Below are 19,313 nucleotides of genomic sequence, written 5' to 3'. Positions count from 1 at the left end.
CATGATCTGACCAAGTTTCCTAAACCAGTTTAATGTAAATTCTAAACACAAGGGATTCTGCAAATACTGGAAGTCTCAAGCAATACACACAAAACACTGGAGGAACTCAGCAAGTCCAGCAGCATCTGTGGAGGGGAATAAGCAATCAATGTTTCAGGCCAAGATACACCGGGATGTATTTTGATGAAGGGTCTCAGCCCAAAACTTTGACTGTTGAGTCCCCATTTTGTGTGTGTAACGTAAGTTCTCTTATTTTTCAATTCTGTCACTCAAAAGATAACTCCCTTTTTTAGGTCTGCTGATTTGATGGCCACAGAAACCAGATACGTACTTGAGAATTGCAAGCACTTTCGCACAGACAACACCAAGTAAAGCAATGTGGAGAAGGAGAACTGAATGAGCTTCAGTGATATAATGCTTAACTATAATTTCCCCAAGGAAATGTGCCCCTCAGCAGATGGTACAATGGACTTGCAACTGAGTTGTTATCTATACTAATATCCCCGACGGCTAATCGGGTTCAGTAAGTTATGGAATGACTGTAGAAAACATGAGCATGAACATGCTCGGATTACCACACAAACCCAACTGGTTCAGTAACATTCAATCACTCCCGTATGGTTTGTCTTGCATATAAATCCTTGGCTATGATGGATTGCTGATAAGGACAACAAACAATTCCAGTTCCACAGCAAACATCTTTCCACCCATTACACATTCTAAATACAAATAATAAGAAAGCAGGAAAATGTTTTCCAAACGAAGTCCTTGGTCCAGTGAAAGGAGTCTGTAGCCAGTTCTGGAGCTCCAGACTGCATCTGTTATACAGCTGACTTTCTGTAAAGCACATGTTCAACAGTGTAACATGTCTCTTTTTTCCTCTTTTTTGCAGTGTTTACAACGCTCCTGAAATGTTAACTGAAATTTTTTCGTTCCAAAGTTCCTTTTCATATTCGCTTGTCTGTGTTTCCACAGGTGAGAATCTCAGTCATTAAAAATATCGTGGGCAGTATGAAAAATAAAAAGGCTCCCTCTTGACGTTAAGCTCAAACAGGCCTTCCAGCTAACTAAGGCTGGCCTCCTGAATAACTGGGCGGCACAGTAGTGTAGTGGTTAGCACGGCGCTTCATAGTCCAGGCAGCCCGGGTCCAATGCCCACCGCTACCTGTAAGGAGTTTGTACGTTCTCCCCGTAATGTACTGGTTGGTAGGTTAATTGGTCGTTGCAAATTGTCCCATGATTAGGCTAGCATTAAAAATTGGGGGGGGGGGGGGTTGCTGGCAGCATGGCTCGAAAGGTCAGAAGGGCTGACTCCAAACTGCAGCTCAATAAATAAATAATATCAATGTGATTTATACTGTAGTACCAATGATTGTGGTGATCTGCCAATGATGTTGGTGTTGTAACAGTCATTTCATAGTTTAATAATGAAACAATTTTCACTGCAAAATTGAGAATTCATTATCATTGACCCTGTCCTGTTATGGTCAGAAAGGAAGTGTTTTCAAATGTATATTAGAAAATTTACTATTTTAAACTATGCTTTAGTGGGTTTTTTTTTCAGTTGCTTTACAATTATATTCAGTAGAATTTGGATGATCTGGAGGGGACCTAATGGAAGGTTACAGAAATCTGTCAGTGATAGATGGATTAGATGCAGGGAGGATGCTTTCTTTGACCAGCAATAAGAGGGGTGTGGGATGGATACTAGAACAATAACACAAGAGATTCTGTACACACACACAAAATGCTGGAGGAATTCAGCAGGTCATCAGTAAACAGGAGTAAACAGTCATCTTTACAGGCTGAAACCCTGCATCAGGATTGGAAAAGAAAGGAGAAGAAGCCGGAGTAAGAAGTGGGATGGGGAGGGGAAGGAGTGTAAATTAGCAGGTGACAGGTTAAGCCAGGTGAGGGGGAAGGTGGGTGGGAAATTCTGGCTCCTCACCTGCTTATCGCCTCTCACCGGTGCCCTTCCTCCTTCCCTTTCTCCTGCAGTCCACTCATCTCTCCTATCAGATTCCTTCTTCTGCCTTTCACTTCTTCCACCTATCACCTCCCAGCTCTTCACTTCATCTGCCCGCCCCCACCCACCTCCAGCATTTTGTGTGTGTTACTATAGAACAAAACTGAGTCTCCAATTCAGGATCAGGTCTATTAACACTGACGTACGTCGTGAAGTTTGTGGCAGCAGTACAGTGCAAGACTAAAGAAATAGGATAAATTACAAATAAATAAGTTCTGTGAAATTTACAGAACAAGAGATTTGGAACTGGGAAGAGCAAAAAATCCTTCACAGAGAGAATGGTGAACCTGTGGAGTTTGCTACCACTGTGGGCTGTAGAAGCAAAGTCCTTGAATATCTAAGGGAAAATAGGTATATATGTAGATGTAAAAGACCTCAGCGGCTATGTGGACAGAGATCAAGTTTAGTACCGAGATAGATAATCACTCATAATTATGGATTAGACTTGAAGGGCTGAATGGCCGACTCCTATTTTCTAAATTAATATGTAACAGGTACCTTTATGAAATGCACATAGAAGTATAATCTAATTTGAAAATACATTGTGTGCATAAAACTTGCAATAGTTTAGGGTATTTATCTTTTATCATTGATTGTACTCAAGCATTTGATCACAATGTTGACAGTATCACAGTTCCAAGCACTCCATCCACGATAAGTTGGAGCGGTTATTATACGAGGCCAGCTCTCATGGTCTTGTGACAGGACAACCCAATACTGTGGCCTCGTGTGCAGTTGCACCAAACTTCTGAGAGTCCCTCAGCAGACGGTGCTGCACCTTGGAATGTGGAAGCCTGCAGCACCCATTTCTAGCTCCTCACGATGGAAGACTAGCCCGTTCAGCAAACACCAAGGTTCATCTTTTTCCGAATTGACTGTCTTCTGGCAGTAGTCACTGTTTACTGTGAAGCCCAAAGTTTGCACTGGGCAGGGTCTCAGGATTCACCTCAGTGAAGGCTGATCTCTTTCCAGGTATTTCTGGCAAACACACTGTCCGGAAGCAAAGGGTGGCAGGCACATCTGCACTGCAGGCACACGGGGGCAGCTTGTGGTGCGATTGGGAGTCGGGCTGTACATGAAGGGTATAACAAGGAGACCCTTCTCAAAGCTGGCCAAGCAAGGTCTCGCTGATCACACTAAACAGGTTTCCTTGCCTGGGTTTGCTGAACTGTGATCTCAGACCTACTGATGTGAAATGCCCTAGGAAGCCGCTCAGTTCAGGACCAGAACTGGCATTGGTATAGGCTTATTATTGTCACATGCACCAAGATACGGTAAAAAGCTTGTCGTTCATATGCTGCATACAGATCAAATCATTACACAGTGCATTGAGGTAGAATAAGGTGAAACTGTTGCAATGCAAAATAAGGTGAAAAGCTACCGAGAAGTGCAGTGCAGGCAAAGAATGAAGTGAAAATCATTACGAGGTAGATTGTGAGGCCAAGTCAATCTTAATGTACAAGTGGTTTGTTCAAGAGTCTAATAGTTGGATAGAAGTGTCCTTGAGCCTGGTGGTCCATGCTTTCAGAATTTTGTATCTTCTTACTGATGGGAGGGGGAGAAGAGAGAAGGTCCAACAAGTATTGACAGAATCCATTGAGAAGGAGGTTGGTTCTTGTGACGTGCCAAACTGTGTCCACAGCTCTCTGCACTTTCTTACCAAGCCATTATGCATCTAGACAGAATGCTTTCTATAAAAAAATGGTGAAGGTTGACCTGGGAACATGTCAGTTTTCTTTTTGTGTGGCACCCTAATCTTCAACAATGATCAAGAGGAAACCTTGTTTACATCTACTTCATGTTCACCAAGCCACTCAGATATGTGAGCTGTGTTTTTTAAAAAAAAGACTATGTGACTGAATGCAGATAATGTAGAAACGCTTAACAAAGAATTAGGCATCTGAATGGGGAGGGAAGCAAGTGTTCAAGAGGAAGAGACGCAAGAGATTCTGCAGGTGCTGGAAATTGAGAGCAGCAAACATAAAATGGCTGGAGGGACTCAGCAGGCCAGGCAGCATCTATGGAGGAAGGTGAACAGTCGATGTTTGACTGAAGCGTCTCGGCCCAAAACATCGACTGCTTATTTCCCTCCATAGGTGCTGACTGACCCGCTCATCTCCTCCAGCGTTCGGTGTTCTGTTGTCCAAAAGGAATTTGATTTTGTTGCACTATGACATTTAGATTCTAGATTTTTCTTTATTGGAATATACTGAATACCAAAAAATATTATTTGTCCCAGGAAAGGTTCAAATTCAAGCTGTGCGTAGAGTGTTGATAAACATGTCTGAAGATTATCTTTTGAAAATTAACGGCAATATTATTGCATATAATCTCATGTACAGTGTAAATCTTCCTCACAACTTGCTGTTGACATCCTATCGGACATCAACAACTTGACATCAACAATTCCAGATAAACATGAATGAACTAAGAGCTATTACATTGGTATTAGAAAAAAAACATCTGTGCTGGGATTCATGGTTGTTTTTTTATTTGGTCCACAAATTTCAAATTACTCACAAAAATGGGTTAAAGATGTGAAGTAATTGATACCAGTTATTATGATGGAAAATAAATACCCTTTTACCAAGAGATGAAGGTGTCATCCAAAAAAATCACTAAACCACACTAATTAAAAGACCATTGATTTATTCATCAGTCTAAGATTAACCTCTCGTGGTAGGAGTCTGTTTACAGTGCTTTATCATCGGGGTCTCTCCCAGCTGTTCTGATGTGTATCAGAAGTGTGGCATGTGCAGTGCCTCCAGACCATAAGACATAGGAGGAGAATTAAGCCACTCAGCCCATCGAGTCTCCTCCTCTGTCTCATCATGGCTGATTTATTCTCCTTCTCAACCCTATTCTCCTGCCTTCTCCCCACAACCTGATTAATCAAGAACCTATCAACCTCTGCTTTAAATATCCCCAATGACTTGGCCTTCATAGCGTCCGTGACAACGAATTCCACAGGTTCACCCTCCCCTGGCTAAAGAAGTTCCTCCTCATCTCTGTTCTGAGTAGATGTTCCTCTATTTTGAGGCTGTGCCCTCTGGTCCCAGACTCGCCCACAATACGAAACATCCTCTCTACATCCACTCTGACCAGACCCCTCCCGTCCTTCCCACAATCTCCTTGGCCTCCTGTCATCAGGAAGAAGATACCACAACATAAGAATCAGAATTGTCAGGCTGGGGAACAGCTTCTTCCCCCAGGCTCTGAGATGAAATAGTACCCTGATACCACCCAGCACACCTGTATGCCCTGTCTGAACACACTGCTGCCTCTCTCCCTTCCCAACTCCCCAACTCCCAGACACACTCTCTTCCTGTGCTGGTCACTTTTCATCTTTTATTCCTGCAATTTCACACATACTTATACGACTGCCTGTTTTAGAACCATAGAACACTACTGCACAGAAACAGGCCTTTTGGCCCCTCTTGGCTGTGCCGAACCATTTTTCTGCCTAGTCCCACTGACCTGCACCCAGACCGTATCCCTCCATACACCTCCCATCCATGTACCTGTCCAAGTTTTTCTTAAATGTTAAAAATGAGCCCGCATTTGCCACCTCATCTGGCAGCTCATTTCACACTCCCACCACTCTCTGTGTGAAGAAACCCCCTCCCACCCAATGTTCCCTTTAAACTTTCCCCGCCTCACCCTTAACCCATGTCCTCTGGTTTTTTTCTCCCCTTGCCTCAGCAGAAAAAGCCTGCTTGCATTCATTCTATCTATACCCATCATAATTTTATATACCTCTATCAAATCTCCCCTCATTCTTCTACGCTCCAGGGAATAAAGTCCTAACCTATTCAACCTTTCTCTGTAACTCAGTTTGTCAAGTCCCGGCAACATCCTTGTAAACCCTCTCTGCACTCTTTCAACTTTATTAATATCCTTCCTGTAATTTGGTGATCAAAACTGCACACAATACTCCAGATTCAGCATCATACAACCTCACCATAACATTCCAACTCTTGTACTCAATACTTTGATTTGTAAAGGCCAGTATACCAAAAGCTCTCTTTACGACCCCATCTACCTGTGCACCACTATTTAGGGAATTTTGTATCTGTATTCCCAGATCCCTCTGTTCTACTGCACTCCTCAGTGCCTTACTATTTACCTTGTATGTTCTACCTTGGTTTGTCCTTCCAAAATGCAATACCTCACACTTGTCTGTATTAAACTCCATCTGCCATTTTTCAGTCTATTTTTCCAGCTGGTCCAAATCCCTCTGCAAACTTTGAAAACCTTCCTCACTGTCCACTACACCTCCAATCTTTGTATCATCAGCAAATTTGCTGATCCAATTTACCACATTATCATCCAGATCATTGATATAGATGACAGATAACAATGGACCCAGCACTGATCCCTGAGGTACACCACTAGTCACAGGCCTCCACTCAGAGAAGCAATCCTCCACTACCACTCTCTGGCTTCTTCCATTGAGCCAATGTCTAATCCAATTTACCACCTCTCCATGTATACCTAGCGACTGAATCTTCCTAACTAACCTCCCATGCGGGACCTTGTCAAAGGCCTTACTGAAGTCCATGTAGACAACATCCACTGCCTTCCCTTCATCCACTTTCCTGGACATTATTATAATAATGTCAGTAACATTATACTGTCTTACATAAACGTGCACCTCACACTTTATGTCAACCAGTCATTCTTCAGGCCGTCAATCCTCTCAGGGACATGCTGATAATTTTTGTGACAGTACGTGTTGGATTGCAACTGTACCGTACGTTCTGTGTTTTGCACTTTGGCCCCTGAGGAACGGTGTGGTGTTTAGCTGTTCAATGACAATAAACTTGAACTTCAACTTTACCTTAGTCATCTTGAGAAGTAATCCCTTTCTCAACTGGAACTTAATTTCTACTGTTTCTGCTGCTCACTGTTTCAACCCAATTGCTTCCTGCCTAATACCTGTACCTACTGCTCTTTGTCTTCAGATCACCAGCTCCTTCCAGTTCCAGATCGTCCCTCTACAGCAGAGGTTCCCAACCTTTTTTATGTCATGGACCAATACCATTAAGCAAAGGGTTGGGAACCACTGCTCTACAGCAACTTTGATACAAGAAACCCAGCCTATTCCTGCAGCGCTCTGCTTTCTGACCAGCTATCTTTCAAATGGTCTGAAACACCAGGGCCCCATCAGCTCTCCACAGATCCAGAGGCACTAGGATCGTTTTATGGTGTAGGATAGTCGAGGCTCTTGTGAAATATGCAGAGTAACAAAATACTGTTAGGGCATTGCCTCAGTATAGAAGGACATCCTTTTAGAACAGAGATGTGGAAGAAATACTTTAGTGAGAGGGTGATGAATCGGTGGAAATAATTGATGCAGACAACTGTGGAGACTGAGTCATTGGGTATATTTAAAGCAGAAGTTAACAGATTGTTAAGAGTGTCAAAGGTTATGGGGAGAAGGCGGGAGAATGGGGTTGAGAGGGAAAATAAATCGGCCATAATGAAATGGTGGAGCAGACTCAATGGGCTGAATGGCCTAATTCTGCTCCTATGTCTTATGATCTACAGTCCTATAGTTATAAGAGAACATCTGAAGTGCCTTGTACTAAAGGACTGGCTCTAAGACCGTAGAATGCTTACTAATCTGGTCTTCCCACAGAAAGCAAAAAATGTTGCATTCACCAAGTCACTGCAGAAACTGGAGAACTATTTGATATGGTCGGGAGACATATGAGGATTAACAAGACAAATGAATCAGTCAGCAACTATCTTGTTTCAAAGAATTAGTCAATGCAGCGTGACTTTGGTTATTTCTTAAACCATGCCTTATGTGGGATAGATCAGTGTACAGCCTAGATTTAAGAAGGGTTTGGTTGCAGTTGTTAAGCACATGGCATCTTGCCAAATTGCAAACTTAGTGGAAACAAATAAAATGAAAGAACTTCATCCAGCACCAGACACAAACCTGACTGTTGTTTATAGTCAGCAGGACAGCAATGAAAGCTCCATTCCCCAAACAAACCACATCACGTAGAATTAACTGGCATGTATCCATGGTGTGAATGCAATTGAACCATATGCCCGGTGGCCACTTTATTAGGGACATCTCTTCCTTAATGCAAACATCTGATCAGCCAATTGTGTGGCTGCAACTCCATGCATAAAAGCATGCGGACCTGGTCAAGAGGTTCAGCGGTTGTTCAGACCAAACATCAGAATGTGGAAGAAATGTGATCTAAGTGGCTTTTGACCATGATGTGACTGTTGGTGCCAGACAGGGTGGTTTGAGTATCTGAGAAACTGCTGATCTCCTGGGATTTTCCCACACAATAGTCTCTAGAGTTTACAGAGAATGGTGCAAAAAAAAAACACATGGGTGAAAATGCCATTTTAGTGAGAGAGATCAGGGGAGTGGCCAGACTCGTTCAAGCGGACAGGAAGGCGACAGTAGCTCAAATAACCACACGTTACAACAGTGATAGCAGAAGAGCATCTCTGAATTAATGATACGTTGAACCTTGAAGTGAATGGATTTCAGTGGCAGAAGACCACGGACATACCCTTAGTGGCCACTGACCATTTATTGCAGTCTAAAGAAAAAATACAAACTGATGGCAATTAACACCAAGCCCACAACAGCCTCACCCGAGCAGGATGGCTGGTTCCATCTCATCACAGAAAGGAAGGTTTTCAAACAACAAACGACGGAGTATAAGCATGATTTGGAACCAAACTGGGTAAAGCTAGACATGTAGAGTGTCTGGAGACCAGTGAGATTTCAGGTCATGGTGCAAATCAACCATCAGTCAGTAGAAATGCAGATGGGCATCAGAGCAGATTATTCCATAAAGGTGCAGGCATCTTTGACCACGAGAAAAAATAATTTCAAGGCACAAAGTAAAATGGATTTGCACAGTGTTTGCTAATGGTGGTAGCCAGCTACGTAGGACAACTGGTATTACTCGGCGAAGAGTGATTAAAGGAATAAAACATCAATTGTGAGGAATCATTCACTGAAGGCAAAGTTGGGGATTTTGATCTGAGAAACAAAATATAATCATTGCCTTGCAGTTTATGAATGATGGATTAACAATCATGGCTTCACAAATTGTTGAGGTAACTCAGATGGTAGCCCACAGAAATCCACTCATTGGGAAATGATTTAAAGTCTGGATCAACTCGGATAAAGATCAAATGTGGATTTATGAGCACGTTACATAGAAGATATACGCTCAGTGACCATTTTATTAGGTACCTCATGCTTATGGTCTTCTGCTGCTGTAGCCCATCCACTTCAGGGTTTAATATCTTGAGCATTCAAAAATGCTCTTCTGCACACCACTGCTGTAATATATGGTTATTTGAGATACTGTTGCCTTCCTGTTACCTTGAACCATTTTCCTCTGACCTCTCTCATTAACAAAATGCTTTTGCTCACAGAACTGCCACTCACAGGATGTTTTTTGTTTTTTCGCACCATTCCGTATAAACTCTAGAGACTGTTGTGTGCGAAAATCCCAGGAGATCAGCAGTTTCTGAGATACTGAAACCACCCCATCTGGCACCAACATTCAATTCATAGTCAAAGTTACCCAGGACACTTTTCTTTCCCCATTCTGATGGATGGAGAATCTAGTTTCAATGTAGAAGACGAGCTGAGATCAATCTTTGCAAATGATGACAAATCTGAGTAAGTGTTGTTAGACAGTGGGCCTTCATTCACTTCGTATCTGAAAGCTTCTTGAAGAGGGATGGTACAAGGTTCCCAGTTCCATCCAAGTTCCAATAGTGCAGCTTAAAGGGTAGATATCACAAGGAGGTTTTGAAGAGACAAGTTTTGCTAGGTTGCTTGAGTTTGACTTTGAATCTTCATCATCATGTACATAGCCTTCTGCCTGAGTATTATGCAGAGCTACATTCCAACCCAGGAAATAATGCAGTACAGCTGTTAAAATGTACTTGAATTTGACATAGCCTTGCCTTGAGTAAGGAATGAAGGAAAGCCTAGTAGTTAGCACAGCCCTTTACAGTACCAGCGACCCGGGGTCAATACCTGCCACTTTCTGTAAGGAGATTATACATTCTCCCCGAGACCACCTGGGTTTTCTCTGGGTGCTCTGGTTTCCTCCAGGTGCTCCGGTTTCCTCCTACAGTCCAAAGACGTACCAGTTGATTGGTTAATTGGTCATTGTAAATTGTCCGGTGACTAGGTTAGAGCTAAATTGGGGATTGCTGGGTGATGCAACTCAGAGGCCTGCTCTGTGCTGTTTCTCAATCAATCAATCAATAAATAAATAAATAGAACTCTAGTCCTGACGAAGGGTCTCGGCCTGAAACGTCGACTGTACCTGTTCCTAGAGATGCTGCCTGGCCTGCTGCGTTCACCAGCAACTTTGATGTGTGTTTCTTGATACAAATTGTTGTTTCTCCTTTTGGGTGGCATTTTTTGCTGTTTGCTTAGCATTTGACTGTTTTTTATGAGGCCGAGTTGCTAGCTCTCAACCCAGCACGGATGGAAAGCGTGCAGGGAGCCAGCTGGATTCGAACCTGGGACCATTGGCCTCAATGTCCGATGCTGATGCCACTACGCCACCAGCCAGCGTTAATATTGATACAAATGCGAGGGTGTTATTCACAGTAAACAAGTCTTTGGGAAAAGGTAGAAAAAAGGCACTTCAAGTTAAAAGGCTGGAACTAGCAAACTGGTACAGCACACAACAGTGGAATATAGCAGGGGCCCCCAACCGTTTTTGCACCGCGGACCAGTTTAATATTGACAATATTCTTGTGGACCGGCCGACCGGGGTGGGGTGTTCAAGTAGGGTTAAACTCACCTCAACATGTCTTTTACAGCTAGGGTTGCCAAATTAGGGACAAAAGTAGCAGTCAAATACGGGACACTTGGGTTTACCCCAAGAAAGACTACCGTGACCATGAAGCCTTGCGCGGGCACCTGTGTGCGCATGCGTGTACGTGCCGTTTAGGCACCCATTTACATGAAGAATATGCAAACTTTGACAGTATAGGTTAGCAGTCTGATTTTATAATAGGAAAGCAATTATATATTCATGTATGGGCTTACAGTGTAAATACAGTACATGAATTATCAGTTTGCATGAGCTTTGAAAACTCTGTCTTTTACTGTTCTTATAGTAATTTACATACTTGTACTGTTATAGTATTAGCACATCCAGGCAATGCATCACATAATTGGCCAATTGTAATCATTTGACTTTCTGGAATGTCATTGGGCAATTGGACGGTCACTGACATTGTGAGTTATTTCAGAACAGGGCTTACCGACCAAGTGTAATCATCACTCTTTAGTCAATCTCTGAGGAAATTGTCTGACTGTGTTTAAACAAATTGCCATTGTGTTCATGTCCAGTAAAGCAATATAAGGCAATGTTGGCAAAAGGTAGAAGCACAGTACCTGGTACTTGATTCAGATAATCCTTAATTTAAAGCTCGGTGATTAATCAATCAGAATGATATGCTACTGGCTTGATGTGGCAGAGTGGTACAACTGGTAGGGCCACAACCTCACTGCACAGAGTCTAGGGTTCAATCCTGAGCACAGGTGCTGTTATATGCATTCCATGTAGCTACGTGGTTTTCCCTAGGGTGCTGTGGTTTCCTCCCAAAGGTCAAAGAAGCTGAATTAGCCCCTGTATTTGTGTGTAGGTGAATGGTAGAACCTGGGGCAGATTAATGTGTGGAGATATTTTTAAAGAATGGGATTCACATAGAAATAGTATAAATGGATAGTTGATAGTCACTGCAGACTCGATGGGCTGAAGGTTCTGCCTCCATGCTCTATCTCTCTGTGACTCTCTATCAAAGGGCTATTCTTTAAACTATGGTGACCATATGAACATTGCATTTAGGTTAACCTTACAAAGTAAGAACATGAAATTTCAGTTGATTTTACTTGGATATAGAAGTCAATTGTAATTAAAAATTACATGTTTCGGAAAAACTAAATGAATCAGCAGTTTTATAAGTAAGGTTGAATCTCCCAGTGGTGTTAGAAAATTTTCAGGCTTGCATAAATTTCCGATATATGACCACCTTTAGATATCCCTTAGTCTGTCAACAATCAGAATCAGTCCTGATGCAATAAACACTCCAAAGGTTTTGCTAGTGATGTCCAAGCTTGTTGCTGGCTTGGGTGGGTCAGAGTTGGAGGCCACCGCCCTTTTCATGCCTGTTTTAATTGTTTGCTCAAATATACAGTTTGGCCAGATTTCTTGCTGCTGATCAGTATTTATTGTGCAAACCAATCCCTGTTCTGAATGTCATTACACACAGTCACTTGTACAAAATTTTGTTAAGTCTCACTTAGTTCACAAATGGAGTATGAGGCCTCCGTCGGTCAGAGTTGACTATGGATTTTGCATCCTGGCTGTCTAGGTACTCAAGCCTGGGCAGTAAGACATGGAGAGCAAGCTGTTGCCCATGTAGCAAGGACTCCCTCTGTATGCATCTGATGAACCCAGAGGAACAGCAGAAACCGATACAGTTTGGTATCAGAAGCATTGTAGGAGTTGCCAGTCAGTGTTGAACTCAATGTAAGACTGCCTTAGGAACTCCAGCTCCAGATTTTTCCCTCAGAGTTTACTCCCAAGGCCTTCCCCATGAGTGGGTATAGGTGCAGGCAGCAGAAGTTTGAGATCAGAATTTTCCTTCTGGATAAGCTGCCAACCATGGCCGACGAGCCCCATCTTCCAGAAGCGACTGGTTTTATAGCATCAGTAACCTGCCTTTGCCCCTTCTCCTGTCAGTGGGCACGTGGCCAAGTGGTTAGGCATTGGACTAGCGACCTGAAGGTCATGAGTTCGAGCCCCAGCCAAGGGAACATGTTGTGTCTTTGAGCAAGGCACTTAATCACACATTGCTCTGCGACGACACTGGAACCAAGCTGTATGGGTCCTAATGCCCTTCCCTTGGACAACATTGGTATCATGGAGAGGGGAGACTTGCAGCATGGGCAACTGCTGGTCTTCCATACAACCTTGCCCAGGCCTGTGCCCTGGAGAGTGAAGGCTTTCCAGGCGCAGATCCATGGTCTCGCAAGACTATATGGATGCCTTTACTTTGTCAGTAGAAACTGTTCCACCAGGCTTAGTAGCTAAGCCACATGTGAAGGCTAGGTGCTGGACTTGGTTGTCAGAGGCTAGTTGAGGCACACACCGTTGAGAGCATTTAATAGGCAGTGGGAGCTTGTGCCCATTACAATCCCTCGGCTATAACAACCTTTAGGAACCACACGAATGGAGTATTGCATCCAATTTGGTCAATGCACTTTAAGCAGGATGTCCTAATGTGCATACAGGGCAAAATAATTAGTGGACTGCTTCCATGGATGTCAGATTTCAGCTGTAAAGTTAAACTGGAGAAGCTGAGATTGTTCTTTTTGCTGTAAGAAAGGTTGAGGGAAGTTCAAGTTTACTGTCATAGGCGTACACACACGGTATAAAAGTCAAGAAAATTAACTTTTTACGGCAGCAGCACAGTACATTGCAGGAGAAGGACAAACATAAATTAACATAAATTGTACATAATGTACGGGACAAAATCAACATCATGGCATTAGTGCAAGTTGAGAAAGGGAAAAAGAAATATAATCTGAGATAGTGACTAAGATACATTGATGATTTTGTCTGGTTTAGTCGGGGTAAGTTGAGAAAAGAGGTTTCCATTAGTGGATGGTTCAAACATGACCCACGGTATTAGATGGAGGATATGTTTCCAACCTAGAGCATTGCCCAGAGATGTGGGTCTGAATTACAACAGAGCTGGTTACAAAATGTATTTGAAAGCAAGGATAATACAGAAGATATAGAGTACTTGCTATACCAGATTGCTGTAAATCCCTGGTAGTTCACTGACATCCACCAGAAAAGGAAACTTGCTGTTCTGGGCTGGACCATACGTGACTCCTGATGCACCCATTGGGGCTAAGCACAGATTGTGGATGTGCAGTAGAGCTGGCAATCCCAGTAATGTGCACATAACATCAACATTTGGGGAGATGTTGGGGAAGTTTTCTACTCCAACTAGTTATTATTTGGAATTCCGGCCTGTGACAGTGGTGGGGAAAAAAATTATCTTTTTTTTTCAAAACAGAATTGGGTGTGCATTTCTGAAAGAATAGTTAAAAGAGCTTTTAGGGACGAGTGAAGAAATAGATTGATCCAGTAGGACTAGGGCAGTTTCAATGGGCCAAATGGCTTTCTTTTACATCATAATGGTTTTCTGAGGACTTGCCTGTTTAACAGTCCTGCCTACTTTAGAGAAGCTCTTACATGAATATTGATCGTAAAGCATAAGGCAGAGAGAGGCACATTGGAGATCCAATTAGGCAGTCTGATAATTAGTAGCGGAGAAGAGTTGGTTGAGTGTGGATCTTGTACTAAAGCTATAGTATCAGCCGACCATGCTGATAGGCACGTGGCCAAGTAGTTAAGGCGTTGGACTGGTGATCTGAAGATTGCGAGTTCGAGCCTCAGCCGAGGCATTGTGTTGTGTCCTTGAGCAAGGCACTTAACCACACATTGCACGTTTAAAGCGCAGCAGCGGCGGTTGGGTCAGTATGGACAAGACAAGACTACCACCCCAGAGTCGAGCAGGAAGCATGACGCTTGAGAGAATATGACTCTAGTATTGAGGAAAATTCCCTCATGTAGAGTACAGCAAAACAGCTGGATGAATTTTGTACCAACTCTGAGGAAAGATCTGACAGTAATTGACAATAATATTCAATGACTCAGTGACCCAACACCAGAAACATTTGGTGGGTCACAATTACAAATGAAGATTCAAAATGCATGTTGTCAACTCGTTAAGACAACATGTCCACAAAGATTAAACTCAGGTTAGAAATAAGTTGTCATTTCTAATGAATGCAGAGCTTTACTCAGCAACCTAGTAATACTCTGTGTGTAAAATATAAAAAAACATTTCCACAAGAAGATGCACCTAACAAGTTCATTTTCACAGAGAACTGCCATGGAATGCCCTTTTCTCATTACTACCATCAGGGACAACGTACAGGAGCCAGAAGACACACACTCAACATTTTAAACAGCTTCTTCCTCTCTGCCATTAAATTCCTGAACAGTTAATGGATTCATGAATCCAACCTTACAGGTTTTGCTGTATTTTGCAATACTTGTTTATATTTCTTATCGTAACATATATAATGTATTGCTGCCACAAGACAAATTTCACAACGTATGTCAATCATATAAACTTGATTATGATCATTCCTGAAAAGATTTACATGTCACAAAATTTACTTCAGCATCATAAAAAAGGCATCATTTTTCATTAGTTAATGTAGCAGATTATTTGATTATTGAAGTATCAGTCCAGCTCTATGCTGTTGTGATTTAGTATTCAAATAAGTTTTGACGAGTTATATAATCAAAGTACAGGTTTGCAGAAGCAGACACAATGTTGTTAGCTATCTCAAGAAGATACAAAGTGCTTTACAGCCAATTAAGTATCTTTGAAGTGTAATCAGTATTATAAATGTATCCCCATGAATTTCAAATTATTAATGATCAGAAATGCTGTTTTTTGTGAAGTTGATTGAGTAGCAAACAGTATGTTGGCTAAATTACCATGAATAGTCCATGTGACAAGTAAAACTAATCTTATAAAAACTCTTCTTCAATAGGGTGGCACTGTAGTGTGGTGGTTAGCACAACGCTTTACAGTGCTGGCAACCTAGTTAAGTTGGGAGATTGCTGACCAGCATGGCTTGAGGGGCCAAAAAGACCTATTCTGCACTGTATCTCAATAAATAATTCTAAGAGTGCTATGGGAAAAGATAGGATGTTTTTGACATTAATGACAAAGAAGATCCCAAACTGAAGCACCTTGTGCCTGTTGCAGTATGTGGACCCTATAAGTTATTTGGTGCTACTTAAAAATAATATCCTCCTTAAAATATTGGATCACATTAACAAAACTGGCAATCAATCCATTCATCTGGGACTTGAATTTGTGTAAATTAACAGTTGGTTTTGCCTTCAAAATATTAAAAGCCACGGGTCGAATGAGAATGATTGGCACCAGAAGTCCTGCTGATTTTATGTGAATAAGATCAAAGGCAAAATGGAAATGAAAGTTCTTTCCACTTAACTTTGGCTCAAATGTAATGGAAAAAGCATAAGTGAAATTAGATTATCTGTACAGAATGCCAGGAATACAGATGAGATAGACTCAGAAGCTTTTCTAAGAAACTGTTTTTGATTTTATTTATTTAGTGATACAGTGTGGAGAAGGCCCTTCCGGCCCTTTGAGCCCTGCTGGCCTAGCAACCCCACAGCCATGATTAACCCTAGGCTAAACACGGGATGACTTACACTGACCAATTCCCTACCCGGTACGTCTTTGGACTGAGCACTCGGGGGGTGGGGGGGACCCCACACATGCCATGGGGAGGACGTACAGAGGCTCCTTACAGAACTGCACCGGAACTGAATTCCAAACTCTGGAGCACCCTGCGCTGTAATAGCATTGTGCCAGCTGCTGCACTGCCATGGCGCCTGTTGAAATTAGAACGATTGCTGTTGCTGAAGTTTAATAAGTGGGGCCTCTCTCATTTTTTAAAAGGCGTATTCATGCTGATTCCCCCCTTCTCTCCCTCACATCATCTTCACCATCACTTTTGCCCTGCTTCGCCCATTTCAGAATATTTATTAATGGGGAAGAAAGAAAGGGACTGGCTTTTATGCCACCCTACAGCACTTTAGGATGGCCCCAAGCACTTTACAATCATTGAAAGATGATCTTTAGAGACAAGGCATCCAATTTGTGTACATTAGCTCCCTCTCACAGCAGTGTGCTAACGACTGGATTTTAACAATCCTGGTTAGGGGCAGCATGGTAACGTAGCAGTCAGCGCACGGCCTTACAGCACCAGCAATTGATAATCAGGGTTCAATTCCCCGCCGCCACCTGGGAGGAGTTTGTAAGTTCTCCCCGTGACCGCGTGTGTTCCCGCTGGGTGTTCTGCTTTCCTCCCCCGTTTCAAGGAGGTACATTTAGGGTAAGTGAGTTGTGGGCATGCTACAGTGGCACCTGAAGCATGGCCACAGTTGCGGGCTGTCCAGCACGATATGATTCGACGCAAACAACACATTTCACTATATACTAAGGTGTTTTGGTGCAAAAACAAAGCTTCATCTGGTTTATCTTAGGAGTTAGATATTGGTTGTTGGCACGTGGCCAAGTGGTTAAGGTGTCGGTCTAGCGATCTGAAGGTCGCTAGTTTGAGCCTTGGCTGAGGCAGCATGTTGTGTCCTTGAGCAAGGCACTTAACCACTCATTGCTCTGCAGCGACACCGGTGCCAAGCTGTATGGGTCCTAATGCCTTTCCCTTGGACAACATCGGTGGCGTGGAGAGGGGAGATCTGCAGCATGGGCAGCTGCTGGCCTTCCATACAACCTTCCAAGGCGCAAATCCGTGGTCTCATGAGACTAACGGATGCCTGTAGATATTGGTTAGGCGGCTAGAGAGAAATCTATTAACTCATGTAGGAGTTATTGGTCAAGATTAAATATTCAAGCTTCTAAAGTTGAACTTGAATCATTGGTTGCAGGGGTCAAAGGCCACTAAGCCACAATAGATGATCAAGCCCTGAGAATCAATTCTATCCAGGGGGATATGGGCTCCAAGCTGAGTGGACAACACATTGATACAGACAGTAGAGCTGTTTCCTCGCAGTTCCTGCAGTCCGGGTTCAATCCTGACCTCTGGTGCTGTCTATGTGGAATTTGCACTTTGCCCTCTGACCTCCATAGGGTTTGATTTTTCTCTCAACTTCCAAATTTGTGCTGTCTTCCGTGGAATTCATTGCCACAGACAGCTGTGGAAGTCAAATCATAAAGTATATTTAAAGTGAAGCTTGATAAATTCTTAATGAGTAAGGGGGGGTGGTCAAAGGTTATGCGGAGAAGGCAAAAGAATGGGGTTGAGAGGAATAATAAATCAGCCATGATGGAATGACGGAGTGGACCCGATGGGCTGAATGGCCTAATTCTGCTCCTATGTCTTATGGTATTTTTGGATAATTGGCTACTGTAAATGAGTGTGGGTGAGTGGTAGATTCTGGGGGTAGTGGACGGGAACCTGGGGAGATTGAAAAGAGCTTGCCGTGGGATTAGTGTAAATGAGTGCTTGATGGGCAGCGTGATCTTGATGGGCCGAAAGGCCTGTTTCCATGCTGTATGAATCTATGCTGTATTATTGGGCAGAAATGAGAATCATCAGCCCTGGCCATTATCCACTGCGCCTCTTTTAAGCAGCTTTGAAGGCAAGTATGTTACTGGTACCCTGGCTTAGACCTAGACAGCATTATGAAGGTTTCTGATCTTATGATTGCACCGGGAGTAAGCCCACACAATGAACCAGTGGGTGGGGAAACTTGTTTACTCTTGCTATTTTCTTAAATATTCAATTTGTTCATGATCCAGCTGTTTGAATAAGTACATTGTTTTTCTTGTCATCTGTGCTTTTAAATAATAGATTCATAGTTCTATGCATTATTCTTTCTCCCCCAGGTTACTTCATCCAAGATGTGGCTGATATTATCATGAATGGACAGTCTAGAGCTTCCTGGGAGTTCCTGTTGCACCATATGTTGGTAATTATTCTGTGGAGCTTATAAACTAGATAGCATTTCAAATCAATTTTTCACTTAAAAATTGTTAAAGTAAATTGCGTTGAAGGAATACTTGCTTTCTGAATATTCTAACACTAGGTTTTGGGTCCTGTAAAAACCCCCTCTGCCTGGTGAAGTCAAGTGCTACATCGAGAAGGCACCAGTAGTCATAGCAACCGACAGCGTTATCTGCTGATGCAATACAGGAGCTAATTTTATGAGTCACACTGGCAGCAGGGAGCCCTGCTTGATGAAATCACATACAGTATCCAGAATCTTAGACCAATAGTTTCTGTGTTGCATCTTGCTATAATAGCGCTATGTTCGTATATAAAAGCTGGAGATACCCAGCAGGTCAGGTAGGATGTGTGGAATGTGAAAGGTAGCTACATAACAGAATTAGAAAGAAGTTAGAAAATGTTGTGGAATTGTAAACAAACAACTGATCGTCTGTGAAAGCATAGAGCCCTGTAGTGTTCTGTGACTCCATAACTATGGCTCTTTTTAATTTGTGCTATTCAGTATTGGGCTCTATGCTAGCCTGTGCCAGACCATTAATCTGCCTAGTCCCATTGACCTGCACCTGGACCATAGCCCTCCATACACCTCCCATCCATGTATTTATCCAA

The 19,313-nt window shown here is 42.7% G+C and overlaps 1 protein-coding gene across 1 annotated transcript in view; it reads left to right on the top strand.

The window, feature by feature from the left end:
- Window positions 1-19,313, top strand: part of tlcd1 (TLC domain containing 1) — a 61,857-nt gene that overhangs the window by 7,288 nt on the left and 35,256 nt on the right. The window contains exons 2-3 of the mRNA XM_072243142.1: window positions 893-975; window positions 18,584-18,666. Coding sequence (XP_072099243.1) covers window positions 893-975; window positions 18,584-18,666 — 166 coding nt within the window. The remainder of the gene's footprint in view (window positions 1-892; window positions 976-18,583; window positions 18,667-19,313) is intronic.

This window comes from Mobula birostris, chromosome 25 (genome assembly GCF_030028105.1).
Source record: "Mobula birostris isolate sMobBir1 chromosome 25, sMobBir1.hap1, whole genome shotgun sequence".
Taxonomy (NCBI): domain Eukaryota; kingdom Metazoa; phylum Chordata; class Chondrichthyes; order Myliobatiformes; family Myliobatidae; genus Mobula; species Mobula birostris.
Note: the sequence above shows the minus strand (reverse complement) of the source record. Positions and strands in the feature narration are given on the sequence as shown.